The sequence below is a fragment of the Daucus carota genome, chromosome 8 (genome assembly GCF_001625215.2).
Source record: "Daucus carota subsp. sativus chromosome 8, DH1 v3.0, whole genome shotgun sequence".
Lineage (NCBI taxonomy): Eukaryota > Viridiplantae > Streptophyta > Magnoliopsida > Apiales > Apiaceae > Daucus > Daucus carota.
The window spans coordinates 17,562,112-17,584,405 of record NC_030388.2 but is presented as its reverse complement, the minus strand read 5'-3'; the positions used below and the strand labels follow the sequence as shown (position 1 = coordinate 17,584,405).

General features: G+C 36.1%; 3 protein-coding genes across 4 annotated transcripts; 1 reads left to right on the top strand and 2 right to left on the bottom strand.

Annotated features, from left to right (window-relative positions):
* The first annotated feature begins 3,219 nt into the window (after window positions 1-3,219).
* On the top strand, window positions 3,220-5,600 carry LOC108197075 (spermidine sinapoyl-CoA acyltransferase). Its single transcript, XM_017364563.2, has 2 exons — window positions 3,220-4,190; window positions 4,757-5,600. The coding sequence occupies exons 1-2, from the start codon at window positions 3,388-3,390 to the stop codon at window positions 5,295-5,297; spliced, it is 1,344 nt and encodes a 447-aa protein (XP_017220052.1). The 5' UTR covers window positions 3,220-3,387; the 3' UTR covers window positions 5,298-5,600.
* A 796-nt stretch (window positions 5,601-6,396) lies between these two features.
* LOC108200054 (protein IQ-DOMAIN 9) lies at window positions 6,397-16,350 on the bottom strand. Of its 2 annotated transcripts, XM_017368112.2 has the most exons (6): window positions 16,111-16,319; window positions 14,612-14,715; window positions 14,180-14,335; window positions 8,258-8,485; window positions 7,089-7,202; window positions 6,397-7,010 (listed from the first exon to the last, which is right to left on the bottom strand). In XM_017368112.2, exons 2-6 carry the CDS (start codon window positions 14,684-14,686, stop codon window positions 6,684-6,686), a joined length of 900 nt encoding a protein of 299 aa, XP_017223601.1. In that variant the 5' UTR covers window positions 14,687-14,715; window positions 16,111-16,319; the 3' UTR covers window positions 6,397-6,683. The 2 variants fall into 2 exon arrangements, with proteins under 2 accessions (XP_017223601.1, XP_063938712.1); XM_064082642.1 differs by lacking the exon at window positions 14,180-14,335 and having other exon boundaries at window positions 16,111-16,350.
* A 736-nt stretch (window positions 16,351-17,086) lies between these two features.
* On the bottom strand, window positions 17,087-20,663 carry LOC108197843 (sodium/calcium exchanger NCL2). The gene is made up of 9 exons (XM_017365562.2): window positions 20,234-20,663; window positions 19,749-19,973; window positions 19,486-19,667; window positions 19,178-19,323; window positions 18,811-19,069; window positions 18,517-18,686; window positions 18,169-18,433; window positions 17,627-17,932; window positions 17,087-17,533 (listed from the first exon to the last, which is right to left on the bottom strand). Exons 1-9 carry the CDS (start codon window positions 20,631-20,633, stop codon window positions 17,285-17,287), a joined length of 2,202 nt encoding a protein of 733 aa, XP_017221051.1. The 5' UTR covers window positions 20,634-20,663; the 3' UTR covers window positions 17,087-17,284.
* Between the last annotated feature and the right edge of the window lie 1,631 nt (window positions 20,664-22,294).

Genomic DNA, 22,294 nt, shown 5'->3' with positions numbered 1-22,294 from the left:
TCACATATTTTTAGACCAACTTCTAATTCTTAGGGCATCTCCAACCGTGATCTAGAAATTCAAATTTGGGTCAGTTCTGCCCCAAACCACTCCAACCTTGGACTAAAAAATGATCCAAATTTGGATCAGTACTGGTCCAAATTTTGATCACTACTATTCACTGATCCAAATCTTTTTAACATTAAAAAATTATTACTTTTATTATTTGATGATTTTGTTAATGTTATTAAAATAGATTAATTAAGATTTCAATATAATTTATTAAAAAAAAGATTAGAATATAATTAAAACAACGACTAATTATAAATTAATATTTCAAAATACATAAAATTTCAACAATTTATCAATCGCTACAGAAAAATCAAAGATAAATATTGCCAATCTTGAACCTCGAAATACACTTATTGAGCATTTGTGGGAAAATATACTAATTCTGAGAATTATTATTTTAATCTAATATTTTAATGCTTTTAATTTATTTTTATGTACCATTTAAACTTTTTCGAATTATTTTGTAATATTTTATCTTTGTCTAGTCGTTAATTGTATTATTATAATTAATGATGAAATTAGTTAATCTTTTTTAAAATATTTAAAATTAATATTACAAGGATGAGTGAATTTGAATCTATATTTGGATCACATGGTTGGAATAGAATTTGGATCTCGCCCTAAATTTGAATCTTTTGGTGATTCGAATTTGGATCTATAGTTGGAGTTGGCCTTAACCAGACATATACAGTTAGCAATATATAAAAGAGTATGTGTACCTACACTTCAACCGAGCTACATTTCTAAAACTACCACATGTAATATCATAATTCATAACTCGATACAATTTGGTTAGATTTGGACCTTCAAAATCGTCCAAACCGAATTGGGCTCGACCACGTGTGATTCCGGTTGCACCAGGCTTTTGATTTGGCCAAAGCGTAATGGGCACCTCGTCACCTCGATTGAAGGTCCCCCAAGTGGGTTGACGACTAATTTCCTGATTGGCCCAGCCTTTATTATTACTCCCTCCGTCCCTCCCAATTCTTATCGTTGGGTTGGGCACGGAGATTAAAAACGGAGATTAAAAAATATGTATAAAGTAGTGGAAAAGAGAAGAAAAAATGGGTGAAGTGGTGGGACCCAAGATAGTGGAGTAAAAGTAGTGTGAAAAGTAAAGAAAAGTGAAGAAGTGGTGGGACCCATTCACTATTTTGGGTAAGTTTTGAAATTTAAAGAATAGGATGGGACACCCAAAAAGGAAAGTGTAAAGAAATGGAGGGGACGGATTAATAGTACTTACTATTACTAAATACTACAGTACAAATTACAATTTCCAAATAAAAATCATATGCTCATATAAAGGATTCAGTGTGCACTACTTCGGGGTACTGACAGAGGCGGCCATTCGGGCGGGCCGGGACGGTTCGGGCCGGTTTAGGCGGTTTCCGGACCGTCGCCGGTAAAACCGTAACCGGCACGCCAAGATTGGCGGTCCGGTCCGTGCCGGGTCGGACGGAGAAAACGAAATTCGTAACCGTGTTATACGGTTTACACGGGTTAGACGGTTCGACGGTTCGGGCCGGTTAAGACGGATTCGCGGTTTGCGGTTCATGATCCGACGGTTCATCACTCATCAATTGTGTCTGTATACAATCACTTACTGTCACGTGTGTTGCATTTTGTTTTTTTTTTAATTTTAATTCTATTTTGATTTATAATAACAGGTAAATTTTAATAATTCTTTAAATTTAATAATTCGATAATAAAGTTTATATAATATTAGTTTTGAAAATTATTTTTTTAAGTATTATTATGTAATTAATTATCAATAAATTGTAAACTAATAAATAATTACCTAAATTTAAAAACTTAACTGAAATGAAATTAACTAAATAATTTTTTGAAAAGAAAATTACCTAAATTTAAAAATCTAACCGAAATAAAATTAACTAAATTATATTTTTAAAGAAAATTACCTAAATTTAAAAACTAAAATGAAATAAAACTAAGTAAATAATTTTTATAGTTAACGAAATAAATTAATATTTATTTCCCAGAATAAATATATCATGCACCTTTTATATATACTGAGAGAAGTAAAACAACAGTAGCCGAAAAAATAGAAAACTTTGGATTCTACGGGTTTACACGGTTCACGGAACCGCGGTTGACGCAGGTTGGCGGGCTACCGCGGTTCGCGGTTCGCGCGGGTCGCGGTTAACCGCGGGCTTTCGCGGGTCACGGTTCCAGACGGGTCGAGCGGGTTTTATCGGTTTTGGCGGGCCGGTTTGTGACGGTTTGCGAATCGAAGATATGTGAACCGTAACCGGCTCGTCGTTATACCTCGGTTCGGGCCGGTTCGTTCCGGTTCGAACCGGCACGTGAAAATACGGGCTAAATGCCGGTTTGAGCCGGTTCGGGCCGAGCCAAACCGCCTGTTTGCCCGGCTCTAGCGTACTGTTAATTCATGGGACAGATTACATAAAAAAAGTGAAATATGTGTCTTAATTAGTCAAGTACACAGTGGTAACAACAAGGTTACTGTCCTGGCTAGCATCTTCAAACATGTTTGTTCCTATTCTGTAACTGATTATTACTGATCAGTAGAGTGTGAAATGAAAAAAAAATTAGATAAAATTTACATATTTTTTCGACTGAGCGAAACTCGAGCAAGCATCTTTCTAACTAGATCTGTTCGTGAGTCGAGCCGAGCTGAGATTTAAATTTTTTTTAATCGAACCGAGCTGAATCGAGCTTTCTTATCGAACAAAATATTGTGTTCGAGCTCGAGCTCGTTAACAAACGAGCCGAACACGAGCTTGTTCACGAACAAATACGAGACGAGTCAGAAAAAAATAAGGTCAAACCGCTACTTGACTCTTAAAATAGCAAGTCAAATAAAATTTTTAGTGTGTTTTGATAGTACCATATTATAGTTAATATTCTCCTGATTGATTTGATATATTATATGTTAAATCGGCGTTAAATAATATGTATATATTATGAAATTATCCTAAAAATATTACATTTTTTCGAGTTTTAACGAGCCAAACGAGTTTGAGCCGAACACACTAAAAGCTCGTTTTCTTAACGAACACATTTATGTGTTCGAGTTCAAGTTCTTAATAAACCGAGTTTTTATCGAGCCAAGCTCGAGTTTGTTCGCGAACGATTTTGTTCGTGAACATCCCTCTAACACCAAACCAAACCTCAGTGGTCATGGCCACCACAGTTGACCACAATCATGCATAGATTGGTCCCAAGCAGCCTCGTTTTTCTCAATTCCAATTCTTATAAAAACCCATCACAAACCCTACCAACTACTATTACAATACTCGCACCTACCCACCACAACACAAGTCCACACCCAACCACCGTTTCACCACCGCAACCATGCAAGTCATCATCCAAGAAACCACCACCGTCCACCCTTCCTCCCCTCCTTTCCACCACCACCACGTCCTCCCCCTCTCCCACCTCGACACCGACCGAAACCTCGACATCACTTTCCGCTACTTCCGCGCCTACACCAACAAAACCAACAAAACCTCCGACCCTCTCCACATCATAACCACCGCACTCTCCACAACCCTATCCCACTACTACCCACTAACCGGAACTTTACGCCGTCGCGATACCGATAATCGGCTCGAGCTCTGTTGCATTCCCGGCCGAGGCGTTCCGGTTATACATGCAACGGTTGAAAGTTCGTTAAGTTCGTTAAACTATCTCGACAACCCGGATGACAAAAATCTCGAAAAGCTTGTACCGGAGTGGGATCCACAAGATGTCCTAAAAAACCCGTTTGCGCTGCAAATTACGGTTTTCGGGTGCGGCGGGTTTGTGGTAGGAGCGGCTCTGCACCATGCCATGAATGATGGCATGGGTGGCTCGTTGATTTTTAATGCTATGGCTGAGGTGGCTCGGGGTGGTGAGAGTATAAGTGTTGAGCCGGTTTGGGAGCGGTCTACATTGCTTGGACCGAGAGAACCGGCTCGGCTCGGATTCCCGGTTGGGGAGTTTTTGAGGTTGGATAAGGGGTTTTCGGCTTATGCTCAGTCGGATGGACCGGTTGGGAAATGGTGCTTTGATATGAAAGAGGAGTGGTTGAACCGGTTTAAGGGGTTGTTGGCTGAACGGTCCGGGTCGAAGTTTACTACTTTTGAAGCATTGGGAGCTTATATATGGCGTGCAAGGTATGGTTTGCTAATACCGGTTCGGTTCTGTCATTTCTTTGTTTTTGGATCTGGAATTCTTTGTCTGAATGTTATTTGTAGTTTCTTGTTTAACACATGCTGCATACTGCTTATGCTAAGTCATATATTGCGTTAAGAAAATCGATAGAATTTATGATCATACATTGTATCAGAAGTTAAATTATAAGGTAAAATGACCGGAATTATATATACATTGATCCACCTCGGTCTGCCAAATTATTCTGTAGATGATCTCGCAACTCTTTCAGGGTGCTTAGCATAAGCCTTTTACAATTTTAGAACAATACAGTAACTTAGCAATGTACCATGTTATCAATGAAAGATGGGAAAAACAGAGTTTTTAGGGCTATTTTATCAATGAAAGATGGGGAAAACAGGGTTTTAAAAAAAATATGTTACAGATGAATGTACCATGTGCCTGTCACTGACAGATTCACGGTGGATGCAGTGTTTTGTTTGTTGTTTTAATGTATTATTTTGGAAGAAACACTATTCTGCGATTTTTGATCAACTTTATAAATAAAGTTACTTCGTTTGTGAAACAGAGTCAAAGCCTCTGGAGTTGCGGGGGATGAGATGGTGAAGTTTGCATACTCGATCAATATTAGAAGGCTAGTGAAGCCTGCACTGCCAGCAGGCTACTGGGGAAACGGCTGTGTCCCCATGTTTGCTCAAACCCTTGCCAAGGACCTAGTAGAGCAACCCATCTGGGAAACAGCTGAGCTGATCAAGAAGAGCAAGTACAATGCAACAGACGAGTATGTTCGTTCGTACATTGACTTCCAAGAACTACACTATCATGAAGGAATCACGGCAGGAAAAGGGGTGAGCGGATTTACAGATTGGAGACACTTGGGCCATTCGACTGTTGATTTTGGTTGGGGAGGTCCAGTTACAGTTTTGCCACTCACAAGGCACCTTCTTGGTAGCACTGAGCCGTGTTATTTCTTGCCTTACTCTTCAGCGAAGGAAGAGAAGGTGGATGGGTTCAAAGTTCTAGTTCATTTACAAGAGAAAGCAATGCCTGAATTTAAGGCGGAGATGGAGAAGTTCTGCAGGATGGAGTTTGGGTTGTCCTCACTGTGATTGCTTCAAACTACTGAGCTGTGTTATGTTTGTATGCGCATTTGTAAGATCAAGTGAGGGTCTCATAGTCTCATTGAACCGGACCATAAAGAGGAGAGTTGAATCCCTTAAATTTTTGGATTTCATGACCTCTGCCTCCAAGCATCTATTGTAATTGAGGAATAGTTGAATTGCAATAATAAGATAACTTAAGTGTATTAGAAAAATATTCCCTGAGGTCAGCCTCGGAACATTACCAGCTATTTGTTAAAATTATTATAAGTATCGTAATACCAGCTAAAGCAGCTATACTTCCCTTCCTCAGTTTTCATGAAAGATTATGAAAATACAGAATCAATGTATCAGTGCTTCTGATTAAACTATGATGATTCCAAAGAAAATATAATCGTACTATATTGTTAACTCCCTACAGTCACAGAAAGATAGAACTCTGTATGCAAAACATAAAGCAGTTAAAAAAAAATGCAATTTTATAAGCTGACATGTTCTAGGATTAACGAAAGCAAGATATTGGCTAAAGCCTTTTATGGACCATGAAGTCAATTATCCAACTTACGATTTTTGTTAGCACAGATCTCGAACTACTATCTACTTCTTCACCTCTGCAAATGTTAACAGAATTCTACCATCATGAAGTGAGTTTTTTCAGATATGATCTGGTTTTACTATGTGGAATGTAATGGAGACAATTGCGAATGTAATATGACAATCAGACTTTTGCATGATCAATTTGCCAATAAAATTCCGGGTCTTTTTCAATCAGATTGGCTGTAAAAGAGCCGACTTTTATATAACATCTAGTTCAGGGGTTTGTTTCAAACAAACAAAAAGTTTAGGGTTCAGTTTGTGTGCAAATAACATCTTTAGGCTCCACTAGTTTATAGGCAAAAATAGAATGAGGATAGACTATTCATTAGTACCTGGAGTCCAAGGAGATCAGAAGTTCCCAACCCTATAAAAGAAGAAAAAATTTAACATATTAAGGCGAACATCTATATTAAAGATATTAATCTGTTTAAAATTATAATTGTGGCACTTGGCAGGATGAATAACAAAAGAGTAAACAGAAAGAGTAAATCAGACATTGTGAGCACTACACTTGGTCAACAAGAAGAATATGGGAAATTTTAAATAGGATCCAGAAAATTCAAAGAAAAATATATACACTCGACACACCATTCCCAAAAGATATGCTTTGGCTATATACATTGCAAAACAATAATTATTAAATTTTCTCCAAAATATACAAATGCTTGAAAATGAACCTGCACACTGCATCATCCTCACACGACGGAAAAGAATTAATTCTTGCTCTTTGGAATAGGATCATCTGTTCCTTCTATTTATGCTCTTTAGTCCATATAGAATCATCTTTCTTCCTTTCTACTAAGATGTTGTTGATACTTTTGCAGTGTTCGCCTGTTGGTCAGCTGCCCCATAAGACAGCTTTCGGGGCTTTGTAGTTACTGTCCCGTTTGGTGAAATGGACTTGACTGAATTGATTGGTTTCATTGTTGGGGATTTCAAAATTTTTGCAGTCTTGCTTGCTTGCTTATTCAATGCTTTCTTTGGACTTGGTTTCTTTGGACTTGATTGCACGAGGGCTCGGCTTTCCCATGGCCGAGCAGCCACCCAACGTTCCATCCAACTCCAGCCCCAGATAGCTTTGCCAAGTTCATAACTACCTAGAGCGGGGTTTGAGGTGGCTCTCCACTAGAAAAAAGATATTTTTTAACTGAGGTACCTCCAAACAAACAAGTTTATGAAATTGTGATGCTATCACACACATACCTGATGAGAAAATGCATATGCCATAGCTCTCTCACGCTTCACTGCTGCTTCTTCACGGAGATGAATCCTTGCAAGAACTTCCTCCATTGTTTGAGGACCATTGCTCCATTCCACCTGTAAGTAACCGTTCTATGTCTATGAAAAAGAGGTAATACATACTTTTGCAATAACTAGAAAGTCATTCAGTATCACAAGTAGGACATAACACAGGTAGTGCAGGTGCAATAAGGTATTAAAATTGATGGAACTAAATAGGATAGAACATCTAAGATTTGAATGAAGCGACAGTATATAACACTGCAACATGTTGCTACAAAAAATCCTATAGTTCTGACTAAATTGGGATGCCTTTCGCAATCGTAGGTATATATAAACAACTTGACAAACATATAGAACATAAGCCAAAATAAATATTTTTGCTTCCTAGAAGTATATTTTTCCTGATTCGAGGAAGTATGTATAATGTAACTTTGTGCTACCTTACAGAGAAGCATTTTGGAATTTTTTCGTTACACGATGATTCCAAAAATTGAATGAAGTTTGAAGAATTGTAATGCTGGTTGAATTTCCACAGTAAGCTCTAAGTTAAAAACACAGTTGCAAGCTGCATTCGATTTAGTGGGTTATCTCCAGTCTGGAATGACTAGTCTTTACAAGTTCACCCAGCCGTATAAAACATTCTATATTGCTGGATCAACTTCCTTTATTGGGTTAGGTGCACCAAGAAAATTACTTAGTGAAAACTTCTAAAACTTGCTCAATCTAAATAGGAAAATAGAACTGGCAGTTTGTATAACATATGACTTCTTAATGTAGAGGGCAAAGGTAGGGTTCGTTCTTTTGAGGCTAGCCTGGCCTTACAAAGTATACTTAATCCAGACTAAATATTATTTATCACTATATCAGGAGGCCTCACGCAAACCCAGATGTATCTGTACTTGAGACAGAGGTACAGATATTTGTAGTTCCATTATTCTGCAGAGGCAAGTAATAATGTGATAATGTTCTGAAATGATTTTTTTTTTTTTTTGCTAAATAAGAAGTGAATTATTAAACTACATATGCGAAGAACATCCTCAAAAAATTAGCACTCGCATTGGAGATGCTCTTAAACACAATATGTGACTAGTATAGTGACTGATTCTATCTGCATGCATGAGAGCTTATACCTCAAGGTCATGAAGCTTTGTTTCAAGTTTTAATTGATTCTCTAGCTTCCTTTGTCTGATTCGGGCTTCTACTGCCATACTGTTTCTGCGAGTTCTGATTTCAGTTTGTAATCTGCTCCATGTGTGAAGGTATTTCAGTGTTACCGAAGCTTGCTTTCTGGAAGAAGAACCTAGAGTCACTGCCCGTATTTTGACAGTCCCTTTTAACTGGCGTCGAGTTTTTCTTGCCTGAGATATGGGGAATTAATGAGTACTTAATTCATTTTTACACATATGGGGAATTAATGGATGTATCAGTTAAAGTCAAATCATGAAAAAACATAATGTAGCATGTCATATAAGAAAAGTTGTTGGTTATTTTAGTGTAAATTGAATTAACTAGTTGATCAATGTAATCATAATATTACATCGAACAAGTCAGGAGAGTACGGAGTGTATGCTTAGTTCGAGTTTATTATGATTATTAGTGCTTATGAGGCATGTTCATTGGCATTAGACACATCTATTGGAAGAGAAGTGTCTATTGGCATTAGATTTATCCATTGACATTAGACACATCTATTGGGATAAGATGTGTTTATTGCCATTAGACAAATCTATTTGGTTGAAGGTGTGTCTATTGTCAAAAGACACATCCGTTGACATCTATATATAGATGTTGCATTGATCATTTCAAGAGATATGGTTCATTTGAAATACACAACAAAACACATTCTCTCTTCTTGCAGAATTTCTGATTTTATCCGATTGAATTATTTGGTGAACCACAAATAACTTCAATCTGAAAGTGTTCACACGACTTCAGAAAAATCCAAGTCACCACCAAATTTCAACAACAAAGATTGAAGTTATTCTTTTCTGAAGATGACGAACGGAGAATCTGCAAAAGACATGACAAGTAAGTTTTCAAAATTGGACAAGTTTGAGGGTCAAGATTTTCGAAGATGGCAAAAGAAGATGCATTTTTTGTTGACCACGCTAAAGGTTGTGTATGTTCTAAGTACTCCCATGCCCGAAGAGATTGAGAATGAAACTATTGAACAAACAAGGCAACGCTGCAAATGGGAAAACGATGACTACATCTGTCGCGGTCACATCCTAAACGGTATGTCTGATTCCCTTTTCGATGTATATCAAAATGTTGAGTCAGCGAAAGAATTGTGGGATTCTCTTGAATCCAAGTACATGGCAGAAGATGCTTCTAGTAAGAAGTTTCTTGTCAGTAATTTTATGAACTATAAAATGGTCGATTCTAGACCGGTGATGGAACAATACAATGAATTGTTAAGGATTCTGGGACAGTTTGTTCAACACAATTTGAAGATGGATGAATCTATCTCTGTTTATGGTGTTATTGACAAACTGCCACCATCATGGAAGGATTTTAAACACACCTTGAAACATAATAAAGAAGATATGACATTGGTTGAACTTGGAAGTCACTTCCGAATTGAAGAGGCTTTGAGGACTCAAGAAAATGAGAATAATCCTAAGGGCAAGAACCAAGTCGATAATTCTTCTGTGAATATGGTTGAAGATGGTGGATCTTATAAGAATCCTAAAACCAGCAAGGGTGATAAACGGAAATTCAAAGGAAACAACAACAACTTTTCCAACAAGAGGCCTAAGATTGCATGTTGGAAGTGTGGCAAACCTGGACATTTCAAGAAGGATTGTCGGGTTGGTAAAAGTAAGCAAGAAAGGCTTAATGCTGGTCCAAGTGGATCCAAGGATCCAGAAAAGCAACAAGGTCAGATTTTGATCAAAAATTGTAATTCTGGTCAGAATTATGTATCATTGATATCTGATGCATTTTATGTGCAGGATGATAATGTTGCTTGGTGGATTGATTCTGGAGCAACAAGTCATGTATGTAAAGATCTTCGTTGGTACACGGAATTTCAACCAATTGAAGATGGATCTATCTTAAAGATGGGAAATGTTGCAACTGAACCGATCAAAGGGCTAGGAAATGTTAAGCTAGTGTTTACTTCTGGAAAATGTATATATTTGAATAATGTGTTGTATGTTCCTGGGATTCGAAAGAATCTCTTGTCTGGTGTTGTATTAAATAATTGTGGATATAAGCAAGTTTATGAAAGTGACAAGTATATCTTGTCAAAACATGGCACTTTTGTTGGCTTTGGTTACTTATGTAATGGCATGTTTATGTTGAATGTAAATACTCCATTTAATGATGAATCTTCTTGCATGGCTTCTACTAGTACTAGCCTAAATTTGAATAAATCAGAATTATGGCATGCTAGACTAGGACATGTACATTATAAAAGAATAAAGGAAATGTCTAAAATGAGCCTCATACCTGCTATTGATTTAAACAATGAAAAATGTAAAACATGCATGTTAACAAAGATAACTAGAAAGCCCTTTAAAGTTGCTAATAGGGTGTCTGATGTATTAGAATTGGTACACAGTGATTTGTGTGATTTTCATTCTACACCATCATTAGGAAATAAAAAATATGTGGTTACTTTTATTGATGATGCTTCTAGATATTGTTATGTATATTTGTTGCATGCGAAAGATGAAGCTCTTGACTCCTTTAAAATATATAAAGAAGAAGTAGAGCTACATCATCATGGTACCTTGATTAAAAATCTACGTACCGATAGAGGAGGTGAGTATTATGATCCGGTATATTTTCAATCTACTGGTATAATACATCAAACCACGGCTCCTTATACACCACAACAAAATGGTGTGGCAGAAAGAAAAAATAGGACTTTGAAAGAAATGGTTAATTCCTTGTTGTCCTACTCGGGTTTGAGTGAGGGTTTTTGGGGTGAGGCTATGTTGACAGCCTGTTATTTATTGAATCGAATTCCTAGTAAGAGGAATAAAATTACCCCTTATGAACTCTGGTATAAAGAGTCACCAAAATTGAGTTTTCTGAGAGTTTGGGGATGTAGAGCAGTTGTAAGACTCACTGAACCCAAAAGAAGAAACTTGGGTGAACGAGGTATAGATTGTATCTTTGTTGGTTATGCGGAGCATTCCATCGCATATAGATTCTATGTGTTAGAATCTAATGGCTATGTGCCTGTGAACTCGATTATCGAGTCAAGAGATGCTATCTTTGATGAAAACAGATTTACATCTATACCTAGATCGAGGGACATGCTTCAATATTCTTTTAGTAGGAACTCGGTTTCTACTGAAGATGTTCATCAACCGTCTGAACCAAGGAGAAGCACTAGAGCTAGAAAAGCAAAGTCTTTTGGAGATGATTTTCATCTTTATCTAGTTGAGGGTTCTAGAGATGAAATTAAAGATCAATACCAATATTGTTTTATTATTGAGGAGGATCCAAAAACTTTTACCGAAGCTATGACATCGAAAGATGTTGCATTTTGGAAGGAAGCTATCCAGGATGAAATGGATTCTATCATGAATAATAATACATGGGAATTGAGTGATTTGCCCCCTGGCTGTAAAGCATTGGGGAATAGATGGATCTTCAAAAGGAAAATAAAGGTGGACGGTTCGATAGATAAGTTTAAAGCCAGATTGGTAATCCAAGGCTTTAGACAAAAGGAAGGGATTGATTATTTTGATACTTATGCTCCTGTTGCTAGGACTTCAACTATTAGGTTGTTAATAGCACTTGCTGCTATACACAACCTTGTCATTCATCAAATGGATGTAAAAACTGCATTCTTGAATGGTGAATTAGATGAAGAGATTTATATGAAACAACCTGAAGGGTTTGTTGTGCCTGGTTGTGAGAACAAGGTGTGTAAATTGAAGAAATCAATTTATGGTCTAAAGCAAGCACCTAAGGATTGGCACGATAAATTTGATAAAGTGGTCTTGTCTAATGGTTATGTTATTAACCAAGCAGACAAGTGTGTATATAGCAAATTTGATTCTTCTGGTAAAGGAGTTATAATTTGTTTATATGTGGATGACATGTTGATTTTTGGTACAGACCAAAATCAAGTGGATAAAACCAAGAAGTTCTTGTCATCTAATTTTGATATGAAAGACATGGGGGAGGCTGAAGTGATTCTTGGTATAAGGATCAAGCGTGAGAATAATGGTATTTCAATCTCTCAATCTCATTATATTGAGAAGATTTTGAAAAGATTTAATTTTAAGGATTGTTCTCCAGTTAGCACTCCTCTTGATCCTAGTATTAAACTCCTACCAAATAAAGGTGTTTCAGTGTCTCAACTTGAGTACTCAAGGGCTATTGGTAGTCTTATGTATGCCATGATAAGCACTAGGCCAGATATTGCCTATGCTGTTGGAAAGCTTAGTAGGTACACTAGCAAACCAAGTTCACATCATTGGCAAGCCTTAAGCCGAGTATTTAAGTACTTGAAAGGAACCATGGATTATGGTTTGGCGTATACTGGATTTCCTTCGGTTATTGAAGGTCATTCAGATGCAAGTTGGATTTCCAATGAGGAAGATCATTCTTCCACAAGTGGATGGGTATTCCTCCTTGGGGGAGGTGCTATCTCTTGGTCATCAAAGAAACAGAGTTGCATTACAGACTCAACAATGGAATCTGAATTTGTGGCATTATCAGCTGCTGGTAAAGAAGCTGAATGGCTAAGAAATCTGATATATGAAATTCCATTGTGGCCAAAACCTATATCACCCATATCAATAAGGTGTGATAGCCAATCTGCCTTGTCTAATGCTTATAGAGAAGTGTTTAAAGGCACATCTAGACACATAGGTGTTAGACATAGTATGATTCGTGAGCTTATCACTCACGGTGTTATATCAGTGGAGTTTATAAGAACTCAACATAATTTAGCCGATCATCTTACCAAAGGATTGAGTAGAGATCTTGTGCACAAGTCGGCTGTGGGGATGGGATTAAAGTCCGTTTAAAAGTCTCTCATGTTGAGAAACCCAATTCTCACCTAAGATTAAATCAGATGTTGAATTCAATGTGGAAACTTAACATCTAGAGACTGGAACACATTAAAGCAGCATCCCAAGTTATGTGTTCAGACCTGCAAGATAAGGAGGTTGAAGTCTATCTTCTTAATAGTTCTTTTGAAAAATCGCATATGCAGGTGCGAGAATAAAAGAACTACCTATTTGAGCATGAAGTTTAGCCGCTTCAAGAAGCTTGGACTTGGCTTTGATATGCTTAAGAAGGATTGGGACACAAGGCTAGTCAAATATAGTGTCAAGTAAGAAAATTTGAGAATGTAAAGTTATGTGTATATTATCTTCATGTATTCATTGTGAATAGTAGAGGTTCAATCCATCGCGATACCTTGATATTCGAATATTTGAAATGTGTAATATACTAATGTGAAATTCAATCGTCATGATATTTCATTTATGCATAACTTTGTTATTTGTTGTGATTTTGTTTAGTTGATTATGGATTACACTAAAATGGGGGAGGATTGTTGGTTATTTTAGTGTAAATTGAATTAACTAGTTGATCAATGTAATCATAATATTACATCGAACAAGTCAGGAGAGTACGGAGTGTATGCTTAGTTCGAGTTTATTATGATTATTAGTGCTTATGAGGCATGTTCATTGGCATTAGACACATCTATTGGAAGAGAAGTGTCTATTGGCATTAGATTTATCCATTGACATTAGACACATCTATTGGGATAAGATGTGTTTATTGCCATTAGACAAATCTATTTGGTTGAAGGTGTGTCTATTGTCAAAAGACACATCCGTTGACATCTATATATAGATGTTGCATTGATCATTTCAAGAGATATGGTTCATTTGAAATACACAACAAAACACATTCTCTCTTCTTGCAGAATTTCTGATTTTATCCGATTGAATTATTTGGTGAACCACAAATAACTTCAATCTGAAAGTGTTCACACGACTTCAGAAAAATCCAAGTCACCACCAAATTATACAACAAAAGTCATTGCCAAGCATAACCTCACTGCAACTTACACTGTATGCTCGAAATGCACTTTGAATTCGTGTAGCTGCAAGATCCTCAACTGAAATCCCAGCATCCCCGTCAGGGACATGATGAGAATTAGTGGACTTAAACTGAAATTGGTCATTTTTGTTTGACCTGTTGGTATATTGAGGCACTGAAGATCCCTGTGGTTGAGCCGTGGAAAGTATCCAAGAGAAAATGCACACACTTTAAGTGGTAAATCCGAGATGTGAATAATTTCTCCACTAATATCTAGATTTTCATATTTCTACGATCAACATTTTCAACAAAAATGGTGCTTTCTAAAAACAATAAAATGAGAAGAGGAAGTACTGTTAAATGTGGCTTCAAACCAATGCCTTATATTAGTAGATGATTTTTTAAGATCTAGCATTCTATAGCATAACATTCAGCAGAGGAAAAATGTAAAATATTAATACCTTAAGATATTTTGGTTTTCCGTTCTTCAATTTCTTTAGTCCGACAATTTTCTTTAGCCAATCTCCAGATCCCATTTATCAAATTCAAATCTCTACTGAAGCTCCTGATAAAAAATTAGAGCATAAGATTTATATGGCAGTAACAGATATTGTATCTTACAGTAAGATGGCAGAAGGTCTGACCATGATCAGATAAAATAAATCTAAAAACAAGCATAACCCAGGCATGATGCTTCTTAGATAACAAGAGAAACATAAATAGTTTTACAGGATTGTTTAGGTAGACTAATTGATAACTTGCTACTGCCTTTTACTCTAGAAGTCCTGATTCCCCGGCCCTGGAGTCCATTTGCCTTTAGATGGGCAAAATAAAATAATTAAACAAGAAAATGTTTCTAAACTATATACAAGCTACTATCAATCTACAAATTCTCAATTTCCATTTGATAAGTACTAAATTTTTGTGTCAAAATGGTCTTTGTTTTTCCAAGTACAAACAGATGTATAAGTCAGCATAGAGAACTAAACAATGCAAGAGAAGGGTGATCACAATACAAAGAGTAATGCAGTGGCCTGGAAAAAACTTCAGAATGAGTGAATATAGAAGGTCCTATAAGTTAAGTGCTTGCAGAGGACATACAAAGTAGCATATGCAAGTTTCAGCCGACCGAAGAATTTTGGGCACCAAATTCATTTCCCCAATCTTGGTTTCTTTCAGTATGTTTGTAACTCTAAGCTTTCAACATGCGAATAATACCTCTGTTTTAGCATGTTATTTACGAAAACTAAAACTTAAAAAGAAATTGTTCACACTTATTTAGTGACAGAGATTCTATATTTATTAAGAACTGCAAGAGCTCTTCTGACATAAGGCACTAGTAACTTTCAAAAGTCAAATACGTTCTATCCTTTTTCTTTTTTGCCAAGTGAAATTGGATATTTCTTGCCTTCTGAAATGAAGGAAGATGGTTGTATAATCTAATTAAAATGAGGTCTTTAATATTTGATTCACAAATTGCCATCCAGAAGAACTATTTCTACTGATGTACATACACCTTCGGGTTTTGGTAGAGTTGGTAACTTAACATGGTATCCCAGCTTGTCGGTCTTGAGCTAAAATGTATGATTTTAATGAGGAATATACTAATGGAATATACTAATGCACAAAATAACAAACACAAAGCTCTCCTCGGCTCAACCTAAAACACTTTCGATGAATTGAATCAACATATGATTTTATTACTTACCACGCAGAAGTTAATACACTATCCAGTCTGTAAATTAACAAAAGAGTAGCCAAATAACATGGCAAATTTCATGTTAAGTAGTCTCAAATATCGATATCATCATCACCAAAACTTTCTCTAGACCAACAAAACACAAATACATTTGCATAATATACAATACTCAATTTTTTATTTTTATCAGAACATGAACTAAACCAAGTAGAAGAGCAAGAAACAGGGCAAAAGCATATACATTTAGCTAACATGACATACCTATATGAGATGAGAAATCTTGAGTTGGGTGTTGTAGAGAGCTTCAAATCATGAGATGGGCAAGTTGAGATTTTGAAGAAGAAATGAAAAACAGAGGAAAAAAGATGGTGGTGGCAGGGGAAGCAAAAGAGTAGAATAGAAGAAATACTCAAAAGAAAGAACAAAAGGTGGGTGAGCAGAGCAGGGTCAGGATTGATATTTTGATACTGCCATGGCCCATCTACTCCCACCTGCACTTTTATTTTCCTCAAATAATCTACAGATAATATTTATTCAGATTTCAGACAGCCATTCAAGGCCATGTTTGGCTATGGTCTTTTGCCACATAAGGAATCTTTTTCCTATCTATAAATAGGAAAGAAAAATAAAATTTCTAAAAATTATAATTGCTGTCAATTTGTATGAGAATGGTTAGTTAAAATTGAATGAACAAGTAAATTTTGATGACACCAATTTGATTAGTGAATGTATTATTTTGAAATTATGAAATTTTATACTTTCGAGAACAGATGTTCCTCCCAATATATTTTGTTGTTTAAATTATCACATTAATTCACACATTTTTCAGTTGGTAATGTAACTTCAAACAATTTTATAGTACGACCATGAACTTTTATCTTTCTTATCTTTTCATTCATATAAAATTAATAAATAATATTATCATATAACATTAATGTACGACTTTTAAGAAAAATCAGTTGCAAGTAAAGCTAAGCCAATAAACATAGCCAAACATGGCCTAAATTTGACTTCTCTTCGGCCCTTAATTAAAGCTTGAATATATCATCCAACTCATAGAAAGTGATTTTTTAATTAAAGTATTGAAATAGGATGTATTACAGCGATTGAAGAACAAACAATGACAAGAATGTGATAAGGATAGCTTTCCTCACCTTAACCACACTTTATTAATAATTGCATTTTATTATATTATTAGATGATTAAAAAGTTTAAGACTAGAATGAGAGAATCTGCATTATTTCATAATGGTAGGCTGTTTAACTTTAATACTGTGATTATCATTCTCTTACATAACAAATCATTAGATGCATAGACAAATACTAATAATGTGAGAATGTACGGGAAGGTTGCTTGTATTTTAAGGAATGGCATGCATTCGAAAACAACAGCACGACGTTTTATTGAGACTTGAATCCTCGACCTCTTGTTGTCGTTATTTCCAACCCCAAAACGACTGAAGAACATAAAACAAGACCAGAGAGAATGGATAGAGAGAAAATGCTAATAAGCAAGTCCAGAGAGGATAAGTTGAGCTCAGAAATGCCAGTAATCCAATAACAGCACAAACCACCAGCATTATTAGTACTTCAGATGAATAATCCCATCTCAGGTCTTTTACGTATACGATTGCTAACAATGTTGTCATCCCCATTATGTTGTTCATCACCACATTACCATAAAGCTGCATAGCCATATTTAAGGTCTTATGAGTTTATTAAAATTAACGGAATTTAAATAAGTTTAAAAAGAAGCAAAAGGATACTAATGTACTGACCTCTGAAAACGTTAAAGAAGCTGTTCTTTTGTTCTTCTGAGCTGCAGGAAATATTGCTGCAATCGCCTTTCTGGCTTGCATGGCTAGAGGGATGATCACGAAGGAGATGAAGAACGAAGGTATGCCTACTGCATTTGAGAACTGTCGAGTAGCTAAACTCAGTGGACTTGCAAGATATGTCAGCATAATGAAGCCTAATATCAGCTGAACAAGGGCTTTGTTAAAACCCCATGTTAGCATTAACTTATAAGTCTCTTGGCCAACTTGTTTCTCATGAATCATTGAATCTACATCCCTCCATAACATCTGCAGTTTCAGTTACCAAAAATTCAAACCATGGAATAGGGCACATGAACATGACAAAACATTAAAATGAGGGATTCAATCATTAATTAGTAAATTTATCAGCTGAATATATTACAAAGATGCTAATCAACTAGCATCGCATGGATTTTCTAGAACTTATGGGAATGTAATGTTGTATTAAATTGTTCTATTCAAGTTAATTAGTGGAAATAACTAATGAGTATTACTAAACTTACTTTGTCGTATTCCTCCACAGAACGCTTTGCATCAGTGCACTTAGTTTCATGAGTAGCTTTGTTAAGCCATCTGGTGACGCCTCTGACAAATTCTTCAGAAGTAATCAGCTGGTCACCATCATCATCAAAATCTTCCATTACCGTATCTACCACCATGTCATGATTTGTGATCCATTTATTTCCAAATTTTACGGTCTGAATGAGATTCTTTAACTCCGGCTGTGATATAACTTTGTTTTTGTCCGAGTCATACTTGTCAAAGAGACTGGCAAAAAATGAAATGAGTAAAGCGAGTTATTACCTGCAAGTGCAGGCCTTTTTTTTTACCAAAGAGGAAGTTTTAGATACCTGTTTATTCGCTCGAGATCAGGCTTCCCATCATCATTGAGAAGGCATCCTGCATCAATAGCTTCACTTTGGATTTTCTTCAAAATCCTTGCCATGAGATGCTCAATTTGTGCTAGCTCTTCCTTTTTCTTGTTTATCAATGGCTGAACAACCTGTAAGGTCTTTTTTCTCTGTTTGCAGATTAAATTGCATTGTATCAATTATTGCTTAGATTATGATTATGATCTTCTATGAAAGGGCTCAAATTCACATGTATTAAAGACTCGAGTTTTCTCAGGAATTTAAGTGGCTTGCCTTGTTTAATGATTTTCCCCATTTGGAATCATCCTTCTGGGCCAACTCTTTTGACTCATCTATCCATTTCATGCATCCTTCAACAAACTCATGCTCACTAATTTTCCCATCTCTATTACGATCAAAAACCTCTAATATTACATTTACTGCATATGCATTGTCAACCTCCAGATTGCCGGATTCCATCTGTCTTATTAGAGCTTCCAATTCATCAGTTGTTAAGTGCTGGCTTCTGTCTTTATCAGTTTCAGCAAATAATCTGCATCCCATTCATGATATTCAAATATAACAGGCTTAACAGCTATGGCTCGCCCTCTATTTAATTTTGCATATAAATAGAAAAGGCTGAAAGCATGTTAATTTGTACCGTTTTATGAGTGTAATATTTGGTTCTCCGTTCTCATTGATGAGCTTTGCTTTTCCACACTTTTCTGCATGGTTCAGAAACTCTGTTAGAAGATTTTGGTACTTGAAGTACTCTAAACTTCTCTCCTGAATCCATGGATCCAAAACCTGGCAAAAACAACATTTGAACACATTAAACCGTGTAGGTATTGTCTTCTCATAGAAACTTTTTATATGTAATCCTATGGTCAAAAAAATGTTACACATAGGCCATGTCTCATTTCTTAGAAAAACACTATCTTTAAGAATGCAATATAATCCACAATTCACCTGGTAGACGAAGTAAGAGAGCAGTGATACCGCAGAGACAATGAAGGCAATCAGAATAACAACTCGGCTCCCAAAGAAAGTATTGAAGATATTGGCCAACTGCAGTATGACAAATGGCACTAACGACAGAAGCATAATCCCAGCTGTGTACCTAGTTTTCTTGTCCATTGTAACAGCTGAATCTGTGATCATTAACTAAAAGGCTTTAGAAGCTCTTAGATTCAACAATAAATTGATTCATGAGAATTAAAGAAGATGAAAACCTGTCAAAAAGGAGAGTCTTCCTCTTTTTGGAAAGGGCTTTGAGGTTGAAGCTCCCGCGCCTTGAAGTTCACTTGAACAACATTTTTCCTGAGATTCTGTTCTTCCAAAAATTACACACATTCCCCACAACAAAGTAACATACAAGACTGTAGTTCCCGTGTAAACTGCAACTCCAAGAGAGACCTGTTGCTGCGCGTTCCCAGAATCAGCAAAAACCCCAGATACTACAAAGTAAATAAAGCAAAAATCAAATCTTGGCTCTTATAAGTCTAACACATAGTCACAAACAAATTGAGTCATTACAATCTAAAATTACGTAGATAGACCTTTAAAATGACAGAATACAAAGTTGGCATCTATAGTAGTTTCTTCCAACCATGACCCCTTCAAGCTAACAAATTTACTTGAAGTAGTCCAAATTTACTGGTACATTTACGTATGTGGAGAAATAATAAAAGATGAATTCCAAATTTAAAATAAGTACCAATGAACATAACAAGTCCAGGCAAAACCATAAGAACCCGAAAAAGACTTGCTCCAAATATACCAGTGCCAAGAATGTTAAATATGTTGTTACTTCCTTGGGTTAGAAGTTTTTCTCCTAACATTAGCATGTATTGGTAGACTATCATTTGAAAGATGTAGCCTCCAATGTTGTCTGCACATGGGAAGAATCCGTACACGTGCTGACAAGCATCCGATGATTGTACTGATGAGGAAGGCGGCAATGAAATGTTATGGAGTGTAAGAACTGAAGTCGATGACTGAGTTGCATGATCATGTCCATCTGATATCAAGGGCTTAGAAAATTTCTGCTCTAAAGCTCGACTGTCGACTCCTACAAGCACAATGATGAAACAGAACAAGTATGGTAGACTAGCCATTGAACAAACTCTTAGATCATCATCTCTTATATAGCATTTATATGATGGAAAATATGTAGGAATTTTTTAGTATCACCAAGGCTATCCAATCGTTGCTCAAAATATATCGCAATTGTTTTATGCACCCTCAAAAATATAGGATGCGTATTATTAATTTGGAAATGTTCGAGATAGATATACACTTATTTGAATTAATTTGACGTGTGAGTGGATAATAAATGTTCGGTCAACGATATCATGTGATTGATACGTGTCGAGTCAGCGATATCCTAATATCCTAAAGATATAATGTAATATTTTTCGGTTTCAAAAGACGTATATGTAGTAAAAGTGATCTATCAACGCATAATCGTAGCACTACACAGCTGTAGAGGAGGGCAAATCTGTTTCAGAAAAAGCGTGCATTGCCTGACTTGATTTGTTGATGTATCGTGTGACTTAGACTATTTGCTCCTATAAAAAAAAAAAAAGCAGTCCAGAGCCTATATACTTCACTTATGCGAATCCGTTTTGCTGTTTTGAACACTGAATGCTTCATGCTTGTATGTTAAACTAGTTTTTCTTCTTCTTTTTTTGCTGGGCACATGAATATTATTATCTAGTCCGACACTTGGACACCTTAAAACTTCTCGTCGGAGTTCAAATAAGAGGCCGCGTCATTTTCATAATGCATTATATAGATCATTGCCACCAGGAATTTAATTAAGAACAAACTAGCTGGCATACTCTTGTCTGGAATTAATCCCCACTGTTTTGTTCGTAAACACAAACACAAGAATATCAAATAAAGGACTATATTCCCCAAGCATTTCGTGGTTGAAATGAATGGAATAAAGCGTGAATTATGTGTAGAAGGCGCGAAAGAAATAACAGATCGAGCCTAAAGTTTTTAAGTCAGAAAATGAAATTAATTATATTATTCTCTTACAAAACAAAATGGGCCTAATATATCTGAGTTCACTGCTGAGTGCTGAAGTGCTCTTATCCTTCATTCAGTTTCCTTTTCTGGTGAGTGAGGAACCTGAAGATGTGAAAGATTGTACCCAATCTTCATCAACGGCAAATCTTTATTGGAAGTGGTTCTTAAAGTTGAATTGTGTAAACATCAGAATAAGTATAAATTAATCGAGAACCGCATGTTATAACGGTATTATTCGCACAAGCATCAGTTTCAACTATCATAATGGATTTTTCTGATGATTCTTATTATTTTCTTGTTTACACGGGCATCCAATTTTATCAACTACTGTGGTCTGTGACAGCAGTGTAACCAGTACTAAAACTCAGTTATAAAAATTGGAATCGTTCAAACTCGGTTAAGACCGCTAATTTGGCGATGACAAAGAGTCTGTTTGGAAGTGTTGTTAAAAACTGGTGCTGTTAGATAAAATGCTTGTAAAAAAGTGATGTCGTAGAAATCAGATAACTATTTAGTAATTTGCTAAAAAAACAACTTGAGATACGAGCAACAACTCTTGAGCTAAAAGTCTTGATTAAGAAAAACTGTTTTTAAATTACCAAAGTTTTACACTTGTTTTTCAATAAAAAGCTGATGTTGTTGTCTGCAACAACAATGTCAAACGGAGTCTAAAGAGATGAATGACATTTGAACTGATATAAATTGAACTCTAAAACCACGTATTTCTGGAACCAATGCCCCA